This window comes from Salvelinus alpinus, chromosome 14 (assembly GCF_045679555.1).
Source record: "Salvelinus alpinus chromosome 14, SLU_Salpinus.1, whole genome shotgun sequence".
Classification (NCBI taxonomy): domain Eukaryota; kingdom Metazoa; phylum Chordata; class Actinopteri; order Salmoniformes; family Salmonidae; genus Salvelinus; species Salvelinus alpinus.
Genome location: NC_092099.1, coordinates 44,766,447 through 44,783,466, shown reverse-complemented (window position 1 = coordinate 44,783,466; position 17,020 = coordinate 44,766,447). Strand labels below are relative to the sequence as shown.

Sequence of the window (17,020 nt, the reverse complement as noted above, 5' to 3'; positions counted from 1 at the left end):
CAGGTCTCAGAACAGTATGGATAGATAGCAGCAGGTCTCAGAACAGTATGGCTAGATAGCAGGTCTGGTCTCAGAACAGTATGGATAGATAGCAGCAGGTCTCAGAACAGTATGGATAGATAGCAGCAGGTCTCAGTACAGTATGGATAGATAGCAGCAGGTCTCAGTACAGTATGGATAGATAGCAGCAGGTCTCAGAACAGTATGGATAGATAGCAGCAGGTCTCAGAACAGTATGGATAGATAGCAGCAGGTCTCAGTACAGTATGGATAGATAGCAGCAGGTCTCAGTACCGTATGGATAGATAGCAGCAGGTCTCAGTACAGTATGGATAGATAGCAGCAGGTCTCAGAACAGTATGGATAGATAGCAGCAGGTCTCAGAACAGTATGGATAGATAGCAGCAGGTCTCAGTACAGTATGGATAGATAGCAGCAGGTCTCAGTACAGTATGGATAGATAGCAGCAGGTCTCAGAACAGTATGGATAGATAGCAGCAGGTCTCAGAACAGTATGGATAGATAGCAGCAGGTCTCAGTACAGTATGGATAGATAGCAGCAGGTCTCAGTACCGTATGGATAGATAGCAGCAGGTCTCAGTACAGTATGGATAGATAGCAGCAGGTCTCAGAACAGTATGGATAGATAGCAGCAGGTCTCAGAACAGTATGGATAGATAGCAGCAGGTCTCAGTACAGTATGGATAGATAGCAGCAGGTCTCAGAACAGTATGGATAGATAGCAGCAGGTCTCAGAACAGTATGGATAGATAGCAGCAGGTCTCAGTACAGTATGGATAGATAGCAGCAGGTCTCAGAACAGTATGGATAGATAGCAGCAGGTCTCAGAACAGTATGGATAGATAGCAGCAGGTCTCAGTACAGTATGGATAGATAGCAGCAGGTCTCAGAACAGTATGGATAGATAGCAGCAGGTCTCAGTACAGTATGGATAGATAGCAGCAGGTCTCAGAACAGTATGGATAGATAGCAGCAGGTCTCAGAACAGTATGGATAGATAGCAGCAGGTCTCAGTACAGTATGGATAGATAGCAGCAGGTCTCAGAACAGTATGGATAGATAGCAGCAGGTCTCAGAACAGTATGGATAGATAGCAGCAGGTCTCAGAACAGTATGGATAGATAGCAGCAGGTCTCAGTACAGTATGGATAGATAGCAGCAGGTCTCAGAACAGTATGGATAGATAGCAGCAGGTCTCAGAACAGTATGGATAGATAGCAGCAGGTCTCAGTACAGTATGGATAGATAGCAGCAGGTCTCAGAACAGTATGGATAGATAGCAGCAGGTCTCAGAACAGTATGGATAGATAGCAGCAGGTCTCAGAACAGTATGGATAGATAGCAGCAGGTCTCAGAACAGTATGGATAGATAGCAGCAGGTCTCAGAACAGTATGGATAGATAGCAGCAGGTCTCAGTACAGTATGGATAGATAGCAGCAGGTCTCAGTACAGTATGGATAGATAGCAGCAGGTCTCAGAACAGTATGGATAGATAGCAGCAGGTCTCAGAACAGTATGGATAGATAGCAGCAGGTCTCAGAACAGTATGGATAGGATACTTTCTTTCTTTAGCTAAGCATCTGGAGCTCCTATAGCGTGTGAATCTCGGCAGAAATATATTCATCCCTGTGCTGTTGTTTAAATCTGTGGGTGTAATGCCCTTGTACCCCCCCACGCCCCCCTGCCTGACCCCTTCCCCCCCACACACGCCCCCCCTGCCTGACCCCCGAGGATCAGAGAACAGGTTGGCAAAAGCAAACTTCAAGCTGCCTGTTGAAGAGGAGCTGACACACACACACACACACACACACACACACACACACACACACACACACACACACACACACACACACACACACACACACACACACACACACACACACACACACACACACACACACACACACACACACCTCGCAGCGAACCAACCACAACCCCTCACAACCTCCAGTAAATCCCCCTTTCTCTTTCCCCAGCCAGATGGGTCCGCTGGAATAATGGCTAAAGCCCAATGAGTTCCATTCAATTTGTCCTGCCGTCTAAAGGAGCTTGTAAGCTTTCCATTTGCAGTTGTGTTATAGTAGCCATGGGAGGCTCTGTGGTGTTAGGACTTAATTACCTCCTAATAGCTGTAGGGATAAAGCCCCCCCAGCCCAGTCCGTACACCCCAACAGCCCCCTCTCAGTCCCCAGTCATTACACCCCAACACCCCCCTCTCAGTCCCCAGTCCGTACACCCCACTCTCAGTCCCCAGTCATTACACCCCAACAGCCCCTCTCAGTCCCCAGTCATTACACCCCAACACCCCCCTCTCAGTCCCCAGTCCGTACACCCCACTCTCAGTCCCCAGTCATTACACTCCAACACCCCCCTCTCAGTACCCAGTCATTACACCCCAACACCCCCCTCTCTCTCCCCAGTCATTACACCCCAACACCCCCCTCTCAGTCCCCAGTCATTACACCCCAACACCCCACTCTCAGTCCCCAGTCATTACACCCCAATACCCCACTCTCTCTCCCCAGTCATTACACCCCAACAGCCCACTCTCTCTCCCCAGTCATTACACCCCAACACCCCCCTCTCAGTCCCCAGTCATTACACCCCAACACCCCACTCTCAGTCCCCAGTCATTACACCCCAACACCCCCCTCTCTCTCCCCAGTCATTACACCCCAACACCCCACTCTCACTCCCCAGTCATTACACCCCAACACCCCCCTCTCTCTCCCCAGTCATTACACCCCAACACCCCACTCTCACTCCCCAGGCCCCACTAATGACATGATTCCATATGTGTTATTTCATAGTTTTGATGTCTTCACTATTATTCTACAATGTAGAAAATTGTAAAAATAAAGAAAAACTCTGAGTAGGTGTTCTAAAACTTTTGACCGTTAGTGTCCATGTACATATTTCCTAAATTACCTCAACTAACCTGGAGCCCCCGCACATTGACTCTGTACCGGTACCATCTGTATATAGACTCGCTATTGTTATTTTTCTGCTGCTCTAATTATGTGTTACTTTTATTTTTTATTTTTAAGTATCTATTTTTTACTTTTTCTTAAAACTGCATTGGTGGTTAATAAGGGCTTGTCAGTAAGGTGACACAATGTCACCTGTTGTATTCGGCGCATGTGACAAATAACATTTGATTTGATTTTGATATATAGTGCGTTCGGAAACTATTAGACTTTTTTCACATTTTGTTATGTTACCGCCTTATTCTAAAATCGATTGAATAAAATACATAAATACATTATTTACATCAGTATTCAGAAACTTTGCTATGAGACTCGAATTTGAGCTCAGGTGCATTCTGTTTCCATTGATCATTCTTGAGATGTTTCTACAACTTGTTTGGAGTCCACCTGTGGTAAATTCAATTGATTGGACATGATTGGGAAAGGCACACACCTGTCTATATGAGGTCCCACAGTTGACAGTGCATGTCAGAGCAAAAACCAAGCCATGAGGTCGAAGGAATTGTCTATAGAGCTCCGAGACAGGATTGTGTCAAGGCACAGATCTGGTGAAGGATACCAACAAAGCATTGAAGTTCCTCAAGAACACAGTGGCCTCCATCATTCTTAAATGGAAGACAGTTGGAACCACCAAGACTCTTCCTAGAGCTGGCCGCCCCGCCAAACTGAGCAATCGGGGGAGAAGGGCCTCGGTCAGGGAGGTGACCAAGAACCCGAGGGTCACTCTGGCAGAGCTCCAGAGTTCCTCTGTGGAGATGGGAGAACCTTCCAGAAGGACAACCATCTTTGTAGCACTCCAACAATCAGGCCTTTATTGTAGAGTGGCCAGACGGAAGCCACTCCTCAGTAAAAGGCACATAACAGCCCGCTTGGAGTTTGCCAACAGGCACCTAAAGGACACTCAGACCATGAGACAAGATTCTCTGGTCTGATGAAACCAAGATTAAACACTTCTGCCTAAATGCCAAGTGTCACGTCTGGAGGAAACCTGGCACAATCCCTACGGTGAAGCATGGTGGTGGCAGTGTCATGCTGTGTGGCTGTTTTTTAGAGGCAGGGACTGGGAGACTAGTCAGGATTGAGGGAAAGATGAACGTACAGAGAGATCCTTGATGAAAACCTGCTCCAGAGTTTTCAGGACCTCAGACTGGGGCGAAGGTTCACCTTCCAACAGGACAATGACCCTAAGCACACAGCCAAGACAATGCAGGGGTGGCTTCAGGACAAGTCTCTGAATGTCTTTGAGTGGCCCAGCCAGACCCCAGACTTGAACCCGATCGAACACCTTTGGAGAGACCTGAAAATAGCTGTGCAGCATCGTTCCCCATCCAACCTGACAGAGCTTGAGAGGATCTGCAGAGAAGAATGGGAGAAACTCCCCAAATACAGCTGTGCCAAGCTTGTAGCGTCATACCCAAGTAGACTTGAGGCTTTAATCGCTGCCAAAGGTGCTTCAACAAAGTACTGAGTGAAGGGTCTGAATACTGATGGATATGTATATTTCATTTTTTTATTTTAACCTCTATGGGATTGGTCCCACCAGGACTGTTGATCTAACGTGCGCTAATGTGATTAGCATGATGTTGTAAGTAACAAGTATTGGCCTTAATTCAACAATCAAGTAAAAGGGTTGAGCGGAAAAACTGGGTATGGTAGTGGGTACCAGGCGCACCGGTTTGAGACTTTGAGTGTGTCAAGAACGGCAATGCTGCTGGGTTATTCACGCTCAAAACAGTGTCTTGTTTTTATCAAGAATGGTCCACCACCCAAAGGACATGTAAATTACATACAACAACTTACTGATGTACACAAACAACGACTCCATCTCCTCCGCCCAGACCCGGGTTCTCACACCACCAGCCTGCATTATTGTTTTCCACATGGCCTTAAATTGTAGCAATATACCAGTATATATTATTTTAATAGCAGGACGCTGTAAAGTCCATTATTCCACTGAAGAGTATGAATTAGGCTATTTGAGAAGGACCAAAATAGCTACCGGGGTCAAAGTTGTGTGCTGCAGAACCTTGGTATAGCATGGGTGGAGTAAGCATTGAGGTGCGCATTAATTTTATTTTCCTTTTTTCGGCTTCAGACCAATTCCTTCTTCCCAATTAAAAACACGTTGTTGGTTTTTAATGGACAGAAATTAGCATGTGAGAGCGATAAATTATAAACGTCATCAAAAAATGTTTCCCCTACAAACGTATTCAGTCCGAAACGTGGCAAGTCTAATAGTCACTTAATGGAGGCTGTAGTCTCATTTTTCTCTGACGCCTAGATTAGGTCGGGGCAAGAAATTGACTTTTTGTCCTAATACTAACGACCCTGTTATAATATCTGGCATGTGGTTCTTGGTGACGGCCATATTGCTCATGACAAGAGGCGGGGAGTGTGTTGTGTACCTCCAATCAAGTTGATTAGCAAATTGTCATTGACATTGGTGTCATATTGGCTTAGATATGATGGTAGGGATATTAGAATTTAACATTGAGCTTCAACCAATGCCATTCTATTGTGGGGGCTATTGCCACCACAATAATTATTAAGTCAATCCCTTGGTTTCCATCCTCACCTGTGTTTCTAACTGAACTCCCCACAGACCCCACAGCCCCACAGCCCCCACAGTCCCCACAGCCCCCACAACCCCACAGCCCACACAGCCCCCACAGCCCACACAGCCCCCACAGCCCCACAGCCCCCACAGCCCCCACAGCCCCACAGCGCCACAGCCCCCACAGCGCCACAGCCCCCCAGCCCCACAGCCCCCACAGCCCCACAGACCCCCAGCCCCAAAGCCCCACAGACCCCACAGCCCCACAGCCCCCACAGCCCCCACAGCCCCACAGCCCCCCAGCCCACACAGCCCCACAGCCCCCCAGCCCACCCAGCCCCCACAGCCCCCACAGCCCCCACAGCCCCCCAGCCCACCCAGCCCCCCCAGACCCCCCAGCCCCCCAGCCCCCACAGCCCCCCCAGCCCCACAGCCCCCCCAGCCCCCCCAGCCCCCACAGCCCCCCAGCCCCCACAGCCCCACAGCCCCCACAGCCCCCCCAGCCCCCCCAGCCCCCACATCCCCACAGCCCACACAGCCCCCCAGCCCACACAGGCCACACAGCCCCACAGCCCCCACAGCCCCCCAGCCCCCCAGCCCCACAGCCCCACAGCCCCCACAGCCCCCCAGCCCCCACAGCCCCACAGCCCCCACAGCGCCCCAGCCCCACAGCCCCACAGCCCCCACAGACCCCCAGCCCCCACAGCCCCCCAGCCCCACAGCCCCCACAGACCCCCAGCCCACCCAGCCCCCACAGCCCCCCAGCCCACCCAGCCCCCACAGACCCCCAGCCCCCACAGCCCCCACAGCCCCCCAGCCCCACAGCCCCCACAGCCCCCCAGCCCCCACAGCCCCCACAGCCCCACAGCCCCCCAGCCCCACAGCCCCCACAGCCCCCACAGCCCCCCAGCCCCACAGCCCCCCAGCCCCACATCCCCCCAGCCCCCCAGCCCCACAGCCCCCCAGCCCCCACAGCCCCACAGCCCCACAGCCCCCCAGCCCCACAGCCCCCACAGCCCCACAGCCCCCCAGCCCCCACAGCCCCCCAGCCCCCACAGCCCCCCAGTCCCACAGCCCCACAGCCCCCCAGCCCCCACAGCCCCCACAGCCCCACAGCCCCCCAGCCCCCACAGCCCCACAGCCCCACAGCCCCACAGCCCCCACAGCCCCACAGCCCCCCAGCCCCCACAGCCCCACAGCCCCCCAGCCCCCACAGCCCCACAGCCCCCCAGCCCCACAGCCCCCACAGCCCCACAGCCCCCCAGCCCCCACAGCCCCCCAGCCCCCCAGCCCCACAGCCCCCCAGCCCCCACAGCCCCCCAGTCCCACAGCCCCACAGCCCCCCAGCCCCCACAGCCCCCACAGCCCCACAGCCCCCCAGCCCCCACAGCCCCACAGCCCCCCAGCCCCCACAGCCCCACAGCCCCACAGCCCCACAGCCCCCCAGCCCCCACAGCCCCACAGCCCCCCAGCCCCACAGCCCCCACAGCCCCACAGCCCCACAGCCCCCCAGCCCCCACAGCCCCCCAGCCCCCCAGCCCCACAGCCCCACAGCCCCCCAGCCCCACAGCCCCACAGCCCCTTGGCCGGCGTGGGATATACATGTTTACCTTGGAACACCAGGCAGGATTAGCAGATGAATAAATAAGAGATGATGAAGCATCTTGTAAGGTCTTCTCCGTAGCCTCCAGGCGCTGTCATTAGCATTGTAAAGTTTGGCCACACATTCGCAGATGGCTCTCCGGCATGGCCTAAACCCTGAGACAGACAGACAGACAGACAAGCAGAGACACCACAGGGACAGACACATACACTCACAGCAGGCACGTCTCAAACTGGGACCCAAAGGGGGCCTCAGAGAGTTCTAAAAAATTGCAGGGAAGAAAATGCTAAAATATATACGAAGTAACAGAGCAGTCAGGGGTCAGGGGTCAGCCTGATGAACAAACTAAGGGAAACATACTCCATAATCTGTGTTGTCTGCAGTTATGTCAAATGTCTCCATTTGCTTTGGAGGTTACGTTGCAAAGAAGGTACAGAGTTGACAGAATTTCCAGAATATTCCACAACAACTCTCCAACAGCTCCAACAACTCTCCAACTCCCCTCTCCTATCCTCTCTGTCTCTGACTCTCTCTCTGACTCTCTCTCTGACTCTCTCTCTGACTCTCTCTCTCTCTCTCTCTCTCTCTCTCTCTCTCTCTCTCTCTCTCTCTCTCTCTCTCTCTCTCTCTCTCTCTCTCTCTCTCTCTCTCTCTCTCTCTCTCTCTCTCTCTCTCTCTCTCTCTCTCTCTCTCTCTCTCTCTCTCTCTCTCTCTCTCTCTCTCTCTCTCTCTCTCTCTCTCTCTCTCTCTCTCTCTCTCTCTCTCTCTCTCTCTCTCTCTCTCTCTCTCTCTCTCTCTCTCTATGGTCCTCCGAAGTGAAGATAAACATCATTATCTCATAACTGTAATGGGAACAGAGGGCCAACAGAGCAAGTACATGGAAATTAGAGTTTTACTCTCCATGCAATGGAAGACACTCAGCGCAGCTAGGTCAGACAGTTTACCTCAACGTGTCGAAAGCTTTCCAATCAGTCCCTTGGCACAGAGAGCTGCAGTAGACTAGAGCAACGTCGTCACTCTGATAATGAGAGGTGTAGTTGTACGCCTAGCCACCTGTTGACGGTGCTAATTCCTCCTACATTAAAGTCGTTCTATTTTTATGCTCTTAGACTTTGAAATTTAAAAAAAGGTGAAAATGTTCTCTGGCTGTGAACAGCAGAGGGCTGTAAACCTGCATGGTGTTTTGACACCACTATTCAGGTGTGTGTGTGTGTGTGTTTATTGTTGCAATGAGGGCATCCTCTATCACATGACATTCCCCCTGCTATGACTACCATTAGGATTTCCCCTTATAATGTTCGATATCGATGACTTGTCATCAATCATATAAGATGCAGAGTGAAGCCTGACGTTAAAGCCTAAAAGCCCTTGAGGTTGTTCTGGAACCTTCTGTTCAAAGAGTTGAGACCATGGTCATATCTGAAATGGCACCCTTATAGGGCTCTGGTCAAAAGTAGTGCACTACTATAGACCAAGTCTCATAGGGCTCTGGTCAAAAGTAGTGCACTAGTATAGACCAAGTCTCATAGGGCTCTGGTCAAAAGTAGTGCACTACTATAGACCAAGTCTCATAGGGCTCTGGTCAAAAGTAGTGCGCTACTATAGACCAAGTCTCATAGGACTCTGGTCAAAAGTAGTGCGCTACTATAGACCAAGTCTCATAGGGCTCTGGTCAAAAGTAGTGCGCTACTATAGACCAAGTCTCATAGGGCTCTGGTCAAAAGTAGTGCGCTACTATAGACCAAGTCTCATAGGGCTCTGGTCAAAAGTAGTGCGCTACTATAGACCAAGTCTCATAGGACTCTGGTCAAAAGTAGTGCGCTACTATAGACCAAGTCTCATAGGACTCTGGTCAAAAGTAGTGCGCTACTATAGACCAAGTCTCATAGGACTCTGGTCAAAAGTAGTGCACTACTATAGACCAAGTCTCATAGGACTCTGGTCAAAAGTAGTGCACTAGTATAGACCAAGTCTCATAGGACTCTGGTCAAAAGTAGTGCACTACTGTAGACCACGTCTCATAGGACTCTGGTCAAAAGTAGTGCACTACTATAGACCAAGTCTCATAGGGCTCTGGTCAAAAGTAGTGCACTAGTATAGACCAAGTCTCATAGGGCTCTGGTCAAAAGTAGTGCGCTACTATAGACCAAGTCTCATAGGACTCTGGTCAAAAGTAGTGCGCTACTATAGACCAAGTCTCATAGGACTCTGGTCAAAAGTAGTGCACTACTATAGACCAAGTCTCATAGGGCTCTGGTCAAAAGTAGTGCACTACTATAGACCAAGTCTCATAGGACTCTGGTCAAAAGTAGTGCACTAGTATAGACCAAGTCTCATAGGACTCTGGTCAAAAGTAGTGCACTACTATAGACCAAGTCTCATAGGACTCTGGTCAAAAGTAGTGCACTAGTATAGACCAAGTCTCATAGGACTCTGGTTAAAAGTAGTGCACTAAATAGAGGATGGAGTGATATTTCAGACCCTTCTCTTCCGTTCTCTTTACCCACGGTTTTACTCCCTAGACAGTCGTCAATCAGTATCTCTGATGGTGGCTTGTGATACACTTTGCACTCATCCCTAGCTGACATTTTAAATAATGATACGGGGTGGGAGAAATGCCCAAATATTTCTTTGTTGTCCCTGTGATTTCTAACACGTGATATTATTGGATTGTCTAATGAGGATATCAGCAACATAGCTGAACCTACCTGATGTTTAAAAAAATGCCACTTCTCACAAACACGCCCCCTTTGTCCGCTCTCATTAGCACCGTCTTATTTAGAGCCAGTAAAACAGGCAAACAGACGCATCCTATTCACCACGGTGTCTTCTGCTTGGGTTCACTCGCAATGACTCCTGGGTTGTTAATCCTTCGGGCTGTGCACATGATCCACTAGTTATTGCTGCTATAATACTGCTCACAGGACAAATGTAGTCCTATTCATGATATGACCTTCTAGCCTAAATACGGTGAATTTATATTTGTTTGCCAATATTTGTAGCCCTACTACAAACACATTAAACAAACTTGGCTAGGCTAAATCTCAGCTAACGATTTATTTTTATTTAATTTAACCTTTATTTAAGTAGGCAAGTCAGTTAAGAACAGAATGTTATATACAATGACGGCCTCCCCTGACCAAGTTCTAACTCAACATATGGTAACAGAGATGCTATACATCAGAGTTCTGTATGCAACAATCTGCTTATAGTGAACTCTGTCTGTAAATGCTTTATAATGGTTTTGCAAAGAGAAACAAAATCCGTGTTAGGTATGGATTCTTTTTTTTTGCGTCAGTAGCTAGGTTTCCATTCAATTTGGGACAGATTTTCATGCCAATATTCTACAATCTGCATGAAACAATATGCACATTTTGACCTAGTGCACATTAAAATTACTTTTTGCCGTTAAATTCCCATGTACCGAATGAAAAATAGAAGTTAAATGGGTTTCCATCGCATTTTCAACTCTACTGATGGCTGGTTTTCACACAAAAACAATCAGTGTTTTTGAGCAAATTGACCCACTCTGGCACATGCGCTCTAGCCAACAGCTCGCAGATCTGTAGGCTACCAACATTATGAGATTATTATGGACAAAAGAGTCAGATTATTTGTATTTGTCAAACTGCAGCCAAACATCGATCGTCATGTCACCGGAATAAGAACCCTCGATATTTATTGGAAAGGGGCATCAAGCTTATCGCCATCCGGTGAAGTTCATCATCATTTATTTCCTCTGTAGTCTAATAAACTGCACGCTTACCCAAATCGTAGTGGGAAGTTCACTTCCATATGATGGTTATTATATAAATTATTATACTAATACATTTTACAGACACAAAAAGATCCCACCATGTAGAACGAACATATTGTCGGTCGGCATTTATACAATTGTACCGGCATTTCATGTTTCTATTAGTCGCGTCATGACTTGTAATCACGCGTCAGGTAATTCATCCGAAATGATTGGACGTAAACGCGATTAGTTATAGCCTACTCCGAATAGAAAAATACAGTGTAGAGAACGCAGAAGTAATCTCGTGTTACAGATGGTTCATTGAATTATAATAGGCCTAAACATGCACATTAAATGCATTTAAAATGGGTCACACAGTACAAAAACAATTGCACAAAATACCACAGTTACAAAGGCCTACTTTCTTCATGCAATTACCTACCGTGCATTTCCGAAAGTATTCACACCCCCTTGAGATGTTGTGCCACTGATCTACACACAATATCAGTCTAACTTACAAATTCCTGATTTTAAAAACAATTCAGGAATTTTTTTATTTATGTCTTGAGTCAATAAGTATTCAAGCCCTTTGTTATGGCAAGGCTAAATACGTTCAGGAGTAAAACGGTGCTTAAAGGAGTTACATAATAAGTTGCATGGACTCACAGAGAGCAATAATAGTAGGCTAACATATATTTTTTTAAAGAATATCCCATATCTGTACCCCACACATAGAATTATCTATAACGTCCCTCAGTCGAGTCTTGAATTTCAAACACAGATACAACCACAAAGACCAGGGAGGTTTTTCCAATGCATCTCAAAGAAGGGCACCTATTGGTAGACGGGTAAAAATAATAGCAGACATTGAATATCCCTTTGAGCACGAGGAAGTTATTCATTAAATCATTCTAATATGTATTGACTCAAAGGAGTTAAATACTAATCTAATCAAGATATATTAGTGCTTTATTTTTCATTCATCTTTTAAATATTTTTATTTTTATTCCACTTTGATATTACAGAGTATTTTGTGTAGATCATTGAAAGAAAGAGACAATTACATTAATTTTGAATTCCAATTTGAAACACAACAAAATGTGAAAAAAAAGTCAAGAGGTGTGAAAACTTTCTGATGCCTCTGTATAATATAATATGGCCAGTTTATTATCATAACCATATTTTACGCTATAGAATAGCTGTGTAAAAAATTATCATCAAGGTACATTTGCATACAATGCACAATGGTCTTATTGCTAAAAAAATGGTGGTTGAGGAGTTATGAAAAAAAAAAAAAGTTGACCTAAATAAATACATTCAAATATTATTATTATTATGCTGTGTAGTTATACATCATGTTTACTTTCTTTGCCTGTAGTTTGTGATTGGTGCCACTTGTTTCTCGGACAATGACCTTGTCAACTTCAGTTATATCAGAGCGCCAGAGAGTCACTTGTTTTGTCCCTTCTATCATCCCCTAAAGAGGCTCGCGCTGCTGTTAGTCCATATTGGACTAATTGAAATGTTACTGATCATAACCGTTAAAAACAATTTCGCAGGCTTCGTTTATTAACGTTAAAAAAAATAAATGCCCTTTAACGGTTTGAGTCGTGGCTCACGCCGTCAGCTGTTGGGCGCTCTTGGGGTCGTCGGGTTGAAATAATACGCGCTATGTTCTCCAACCGTAATCAGCGCCTTCAAATGGGCATGGGCGGAGACAGTGTGTGTGTGTGTGTGTGTGTGTGTGTGTGTGTGTGTGTGTGTGTGTGTGTGTGTGTGTGTGTGTGTGTGTGTGTGTGTGTGTGTGTGTGTGTGTGTGTGTGTGTGTGTGTGTGTGTGTGTGTGTGTGTGTGTGTGTGTGCTGTGCGCGCAACGACAGAAAACTCACAGTTAACATATTGCGGCACAAAGCTTAATCATTATTCGTTGGTTATTTCCAAGGGCCTGATCGAGTTAGTAATATTGCTTTCAATTTTACAGCAGGAAACAAAATATTACCGAAGTATACTGTCAAATTATGATCGTGTTTATTATGATATTTTCTGAAGAATGACTTCGTTTAGAAAAACAAACTGAAATAATAAATAACCTCAAATGTAGGCTTATCAAACGGGAAGATTTTCATCATAAATACGATATTCATAATGACAAGTTAATTGATTTACAGTTTAAATTTAATTTACAGATTTCGAATACTGTCTTTGAATATCCAAAACATGCATTGCCCCCCCCCCCCCCCCCATCATATTGATTATGCTATTGGTTATTGATGTGGTAGAAATAATACAATAATATTCGTATATAAACACTCAGCAGAACACTTCTGCTGTAGAATTCTAAAACAGAGAAAACAGCTCGTTCTTTTCCCACCGAAAAGTCGAGAATCTATCAACAACAACAAAAAAAGTGTCATCAATTTCAGAATTTTCTGCAAGGATTGTTATATAATGTTGATGTTTACTAAAATAAGATCATGTATTGATATTATGTCGTGGTGGTCAATACGATTTCTTTAGGCTATTTCTTCCTTATCGTTGCTGAACAATCTACATGCCTAAACAACTTCTTTCCCTCACAAAACAATGTCATATGCCGAGTGTGTCTAATTCATTCATTTAAAACGAAGCTCGAATTTCTTTGTAATGACATCAGATTTGAAGACCCCTAACTCCTCCAAGCCTCCTCCCCTCTCTCCGTTCGCAAGATGCCAATTGGCGAATGGATGACAGACAGTCGGAAAAGCCATGGCATTGTCCCGGTGATTTGCCCCCAGATCGTTAAGTCCGCTATAAAACCCTGTCGTTATGCCCGTGCGTGCCAAATGGGCTGTTAGTTGTGATTGGGAGTAACAAGTGGATTGAACAGCGACACTTTCTCTCACCGAGCTGCGCTCTGCATCTCTCTCTCTCTCGGTAGGTTTCTTGTCTGCTTTTCGGGATAATATTGATATGTCATTTAGGCAGCTGTGATTTTTTTGTCACAAAAATAGCCTCATCTGAGAATCTTTGTTTTTTTAACTTCATGTGTAGAATAACTTTCAAGAACCTTCTCGTGTCCTTTCGTGGATGTTTTTGTTTACCTTCTCATGTTAATCCATTGCACATTGAATTGGTTGACCATGTAGCATATTTTTATAATCTAGTGACATGGTTTTACATTTTAATCCTAGTGGTAGTGAAAAAATCTGATGCTAAATGGTTCGTTTGCTTTTCTTTCCGTAGACTATTGCGCTGTCTGTCTGAATAAACCTGAGGATCATCATGGACTCCGGTACCAACCGAATGTCTAGCCGACCTTCCTCTCCCGAGGTGCACGATATGTTCCTGCATGCGATGAAGAAGCATATGGTGGGCTTCTCCGGTACTGTCTCGTCCACACAGAGCGACTCACCGCCAGAGATACCCGCGGACATGCGGAGCCTTTCGGATGACGATGATGATGACATTACCCTGAGAATGCTGTCAAAGAAGGACCGTAAACTGCTCTCAGAGAACGAGCTGCAGGGGATGCGGCTGAAAATCAACAGCCGTGAGCGGAAGAGGATGCACGACCTTAACATCGCCATGGACGGTCTCCGGGAGGTCATGCCTTACGCGCACGGGCCCTCGGTGCGCAAACTCTCCAAAATCGCTACTCTCCTCCTGGCGAGAAACTACATCTTGATGCTGAGCAACTCGCTGGAGGAGATGAAGAGGCTTGTCAGTGAGTTCTACGGCAGCGGCCACCACAGCAGCTTCCACCCTTCCGCATGTGGTACTATGGCGCACACTGGGCCCCTGCCTGGTCATCCGGCCGTTTCCCACGCCTCCCACCCGGTGCACCATCCACTTCTTCCCCCGGCAGTCTCCACGGTTGCCTCTCTCTCTACAACGGGTCTCACCTCGATCAGACCCCACCATGGACTCCTGAAGGCGCCCTCGGCCGTCCCGGGCCCCCTGGGTAGCAGTTTCCATCACTGGGGCGCGGGAATGCCCTGTCCATGCAGCATGTGCCAGGTGCCACCACATGTTTCCGGCATGAGCGCTGTCACCATGTCCAGGCTGACGAGTGAATCCAAATGACTTGAACTCTTATCATAAAACGAGAGAGGGGAAAAAAGGGAAATTAACTTTGGCTTGAAGACGTCACAGTGTATATCAGTCCAACACGTTTTTGTTTTTTGTTTTATTTATCTGTTGCTGAAATAAACTTTGGATTGAGCCAGCAGAAATGCATTGCTTTAGAACATTGGAGAAGCGCTACTTACATACCATGTCGTAACATTATTTAGATAAATGTATAAAAGGTGCTTTTCATATTCAGTAAAAGCCCATCAGTTCACTGTATGCAAACCTATGACAGGAATACACATTATAGGAAGGGCGTTACTGATGGCTTTTAATGACCTGTTCTCGATCATTATTTAACTTTAGACTAGCGCATTCCCGAGACAGATTAAACGAAAGTTCACTATGTGGGTATAGCATACGGCATGAGAACACAACGGTAATGTAGATTGTAAATATGTAGATTCAGATTTCTGTTTGTACGAGAGTTTTTATATCAGGCCCTTGGCTAATGTTTGGATTGACCCGTTTAGCTTGTGTCTGCTTTCAGCCATGTAGCTCTGGTACCATGTTGCTCCATCTTCTTCCTCTGGTACCATGTTGCTCCTGCTTCTTCCTCTGGTACCATGTTGCTCCATCTTCTTCCTCTGGTACCATGTTGCTCCTGCTTCTTCCTCTGGTACCATGTTGCTCCATCTTCTTCCTCTGGTACCATGTTGCTCCTGCTTCTTCCTCTGCCTCTTGTACAATATGTCCTTTCAGTGTTTTCTCTCCAACGTCACTGCCGATCCTACAGATGGCTGTTTTCTTATGTACGTTTCCTCTTTCCATGTTTTGTTGTTGTTGCCAAGTCACAGCCCGACGCAAAGAATGATCACTTCTTTATTTTTTTTAAAATAAAAAAGTGATAAATTATATTTATTTACTTATTTTGGATGGGATTTCAAATGAATCAATGACGATGATTATGTTGGGATTTTTACATGTTAAATAAAAACAAGTTTAATTGACATCGTTCTTTTCTTACTGATGTTCCACAGAAAGTGTATGAAAAACATACAGAGGCCAAATGTAGATATGATCTAATCGTCGAATCGATGACGTAAGCAATAGCTCAACAGTTGGTTCTCTCTAAGAAATGTCTATGGCATTTAGAGATATAGGCAGACATACTTTTATGTCAAAGCTGTGCGTAAAATATCGACATTTTACATTTAAAACCGTCAACATTTTATAAAAACCTAAAGGCTATGTTTAAACAATAGGCAGATGCCTTTTTAGAAAATTATTTTGCATACAAAAACAAATTAGAGCCACAATACACTTTAATAAACATAGGCAATACTTTTGTAACCTGTTTTTTAGGGGAGTGTGGGGGGGGGGGGGGGGATCAGAATTATGATTGACTAACAATGACTAACTGCCCCCCCCCCTCTGTTCAATTCAACTGAGGACAAAGAAATCCACACCATTCAGATTCTATTCACAGTGAGTCCAGACTGCTTCATTTTGGGCTCTCACTGTTGTTAGCAAAATCATGTTTTACATTATAGGTCTACTATAATCTCAGTATCATTGTAATCCATGTATGTAATATTGTAATCCATGTGGATTTGCTATGTTTTATACGTGGATTATACAGTATATGTACTATGTGCTCCTCTGCTGGAAAACCAATTACTCTCTCTCGGGACAAATACATTTAAACTTGCCATTCAGAAATCAAATTTCGCCGAAATTATTATTCAACTGCTTGACCTCGCAAATGATTAAAAAATATATATTATTATTAGGTTTTAGATATTTCGTTTAGTAGAATTATAGAAGGATAAACCACATAAGATGTGATTCACTGCAAACTCGACATTTGGAGAAGCCAAATTCCTTTAAATGGGGTGGAAGGTAGCCTAGTGGTTAGAGTGTAGAGGGGGGAGGGTAGCCTAGTGGTTAGAGCGTTGGGCCAGTAACCGGAAAGTTGCAAGATCGAATCCCCGAGTTGACAAGGTAAAAATCTGTCGTTCTGCCCCTGAACAAGGCAGTTAACCCACCGTCATTGAAAATAAGAATTG

The 17,020-nt window shown here is 46.1% G+C and overlaps 2 protein-coding genes across 2 annotated transcripts; both read left to right on the top strand.

The window, feature by feature from the left end:
• Positions 1-5,046: 5,046 nt before the first annotated feature.
• Positions 5,047-7,207, top strand: LOC139538252 (uncharacterized). The gene is made up of 3 exons (XM_071340102.1): positions 5,047-5,055; positions 5,612-6,488; positions 7,086-7,207. Exons 1-3 carry the CDS (start codon positions 5,047-5,049, stop codon positions 7,205-7,207), a joined length of 1,008 nt encoding a protein of 335 aa, XP_071196203.1.
• A 6,479-nt stretch (positions 7,208-13,686) lies between these two features.
• LOC139538944 (oligodendrocyte transcription factor 2-like) lies at positions 13,687-15,961 on the top strand. Its single transcript, XM_071341531.1, has 2 exons — positions 13,687-13,817; positions 14,127-15,961. The coding sequence occupies exon 2, from the start codon at positions 14,166-14,168 to the stop codon at positions 14,964-14,966; it is 801 nt and encodes a 266-aa protein (XP_071197632.1). The 5' UTR covers positions 13,687-13,817; positions 14,127-14,165; the 3' UTR covers positions 14,967-15,961.
• Positions 15,962-17,020: the final 1,059 nt, after the last annotated feature.

Excerpts from the sequence above, each read along its gene's own strand:
- LOC139538252 (XM_071340102.1), top strand. Across the intron at positions 6,489-7,085 it reads CCCAGCCCCACAGCCCCCCA|CCCCCCAGCCCCCCAGCCCC; the intron begins GCCCCACATCCC and ends CAGCCCCCACAG.
- LOC139538944 (XM_071341531.1), top strand. The coding sequence starts at position 14,166 with ATGGACTCCGGTACCAACCGAATGTCTAGCCGACCTTCCTCTCCCGAG.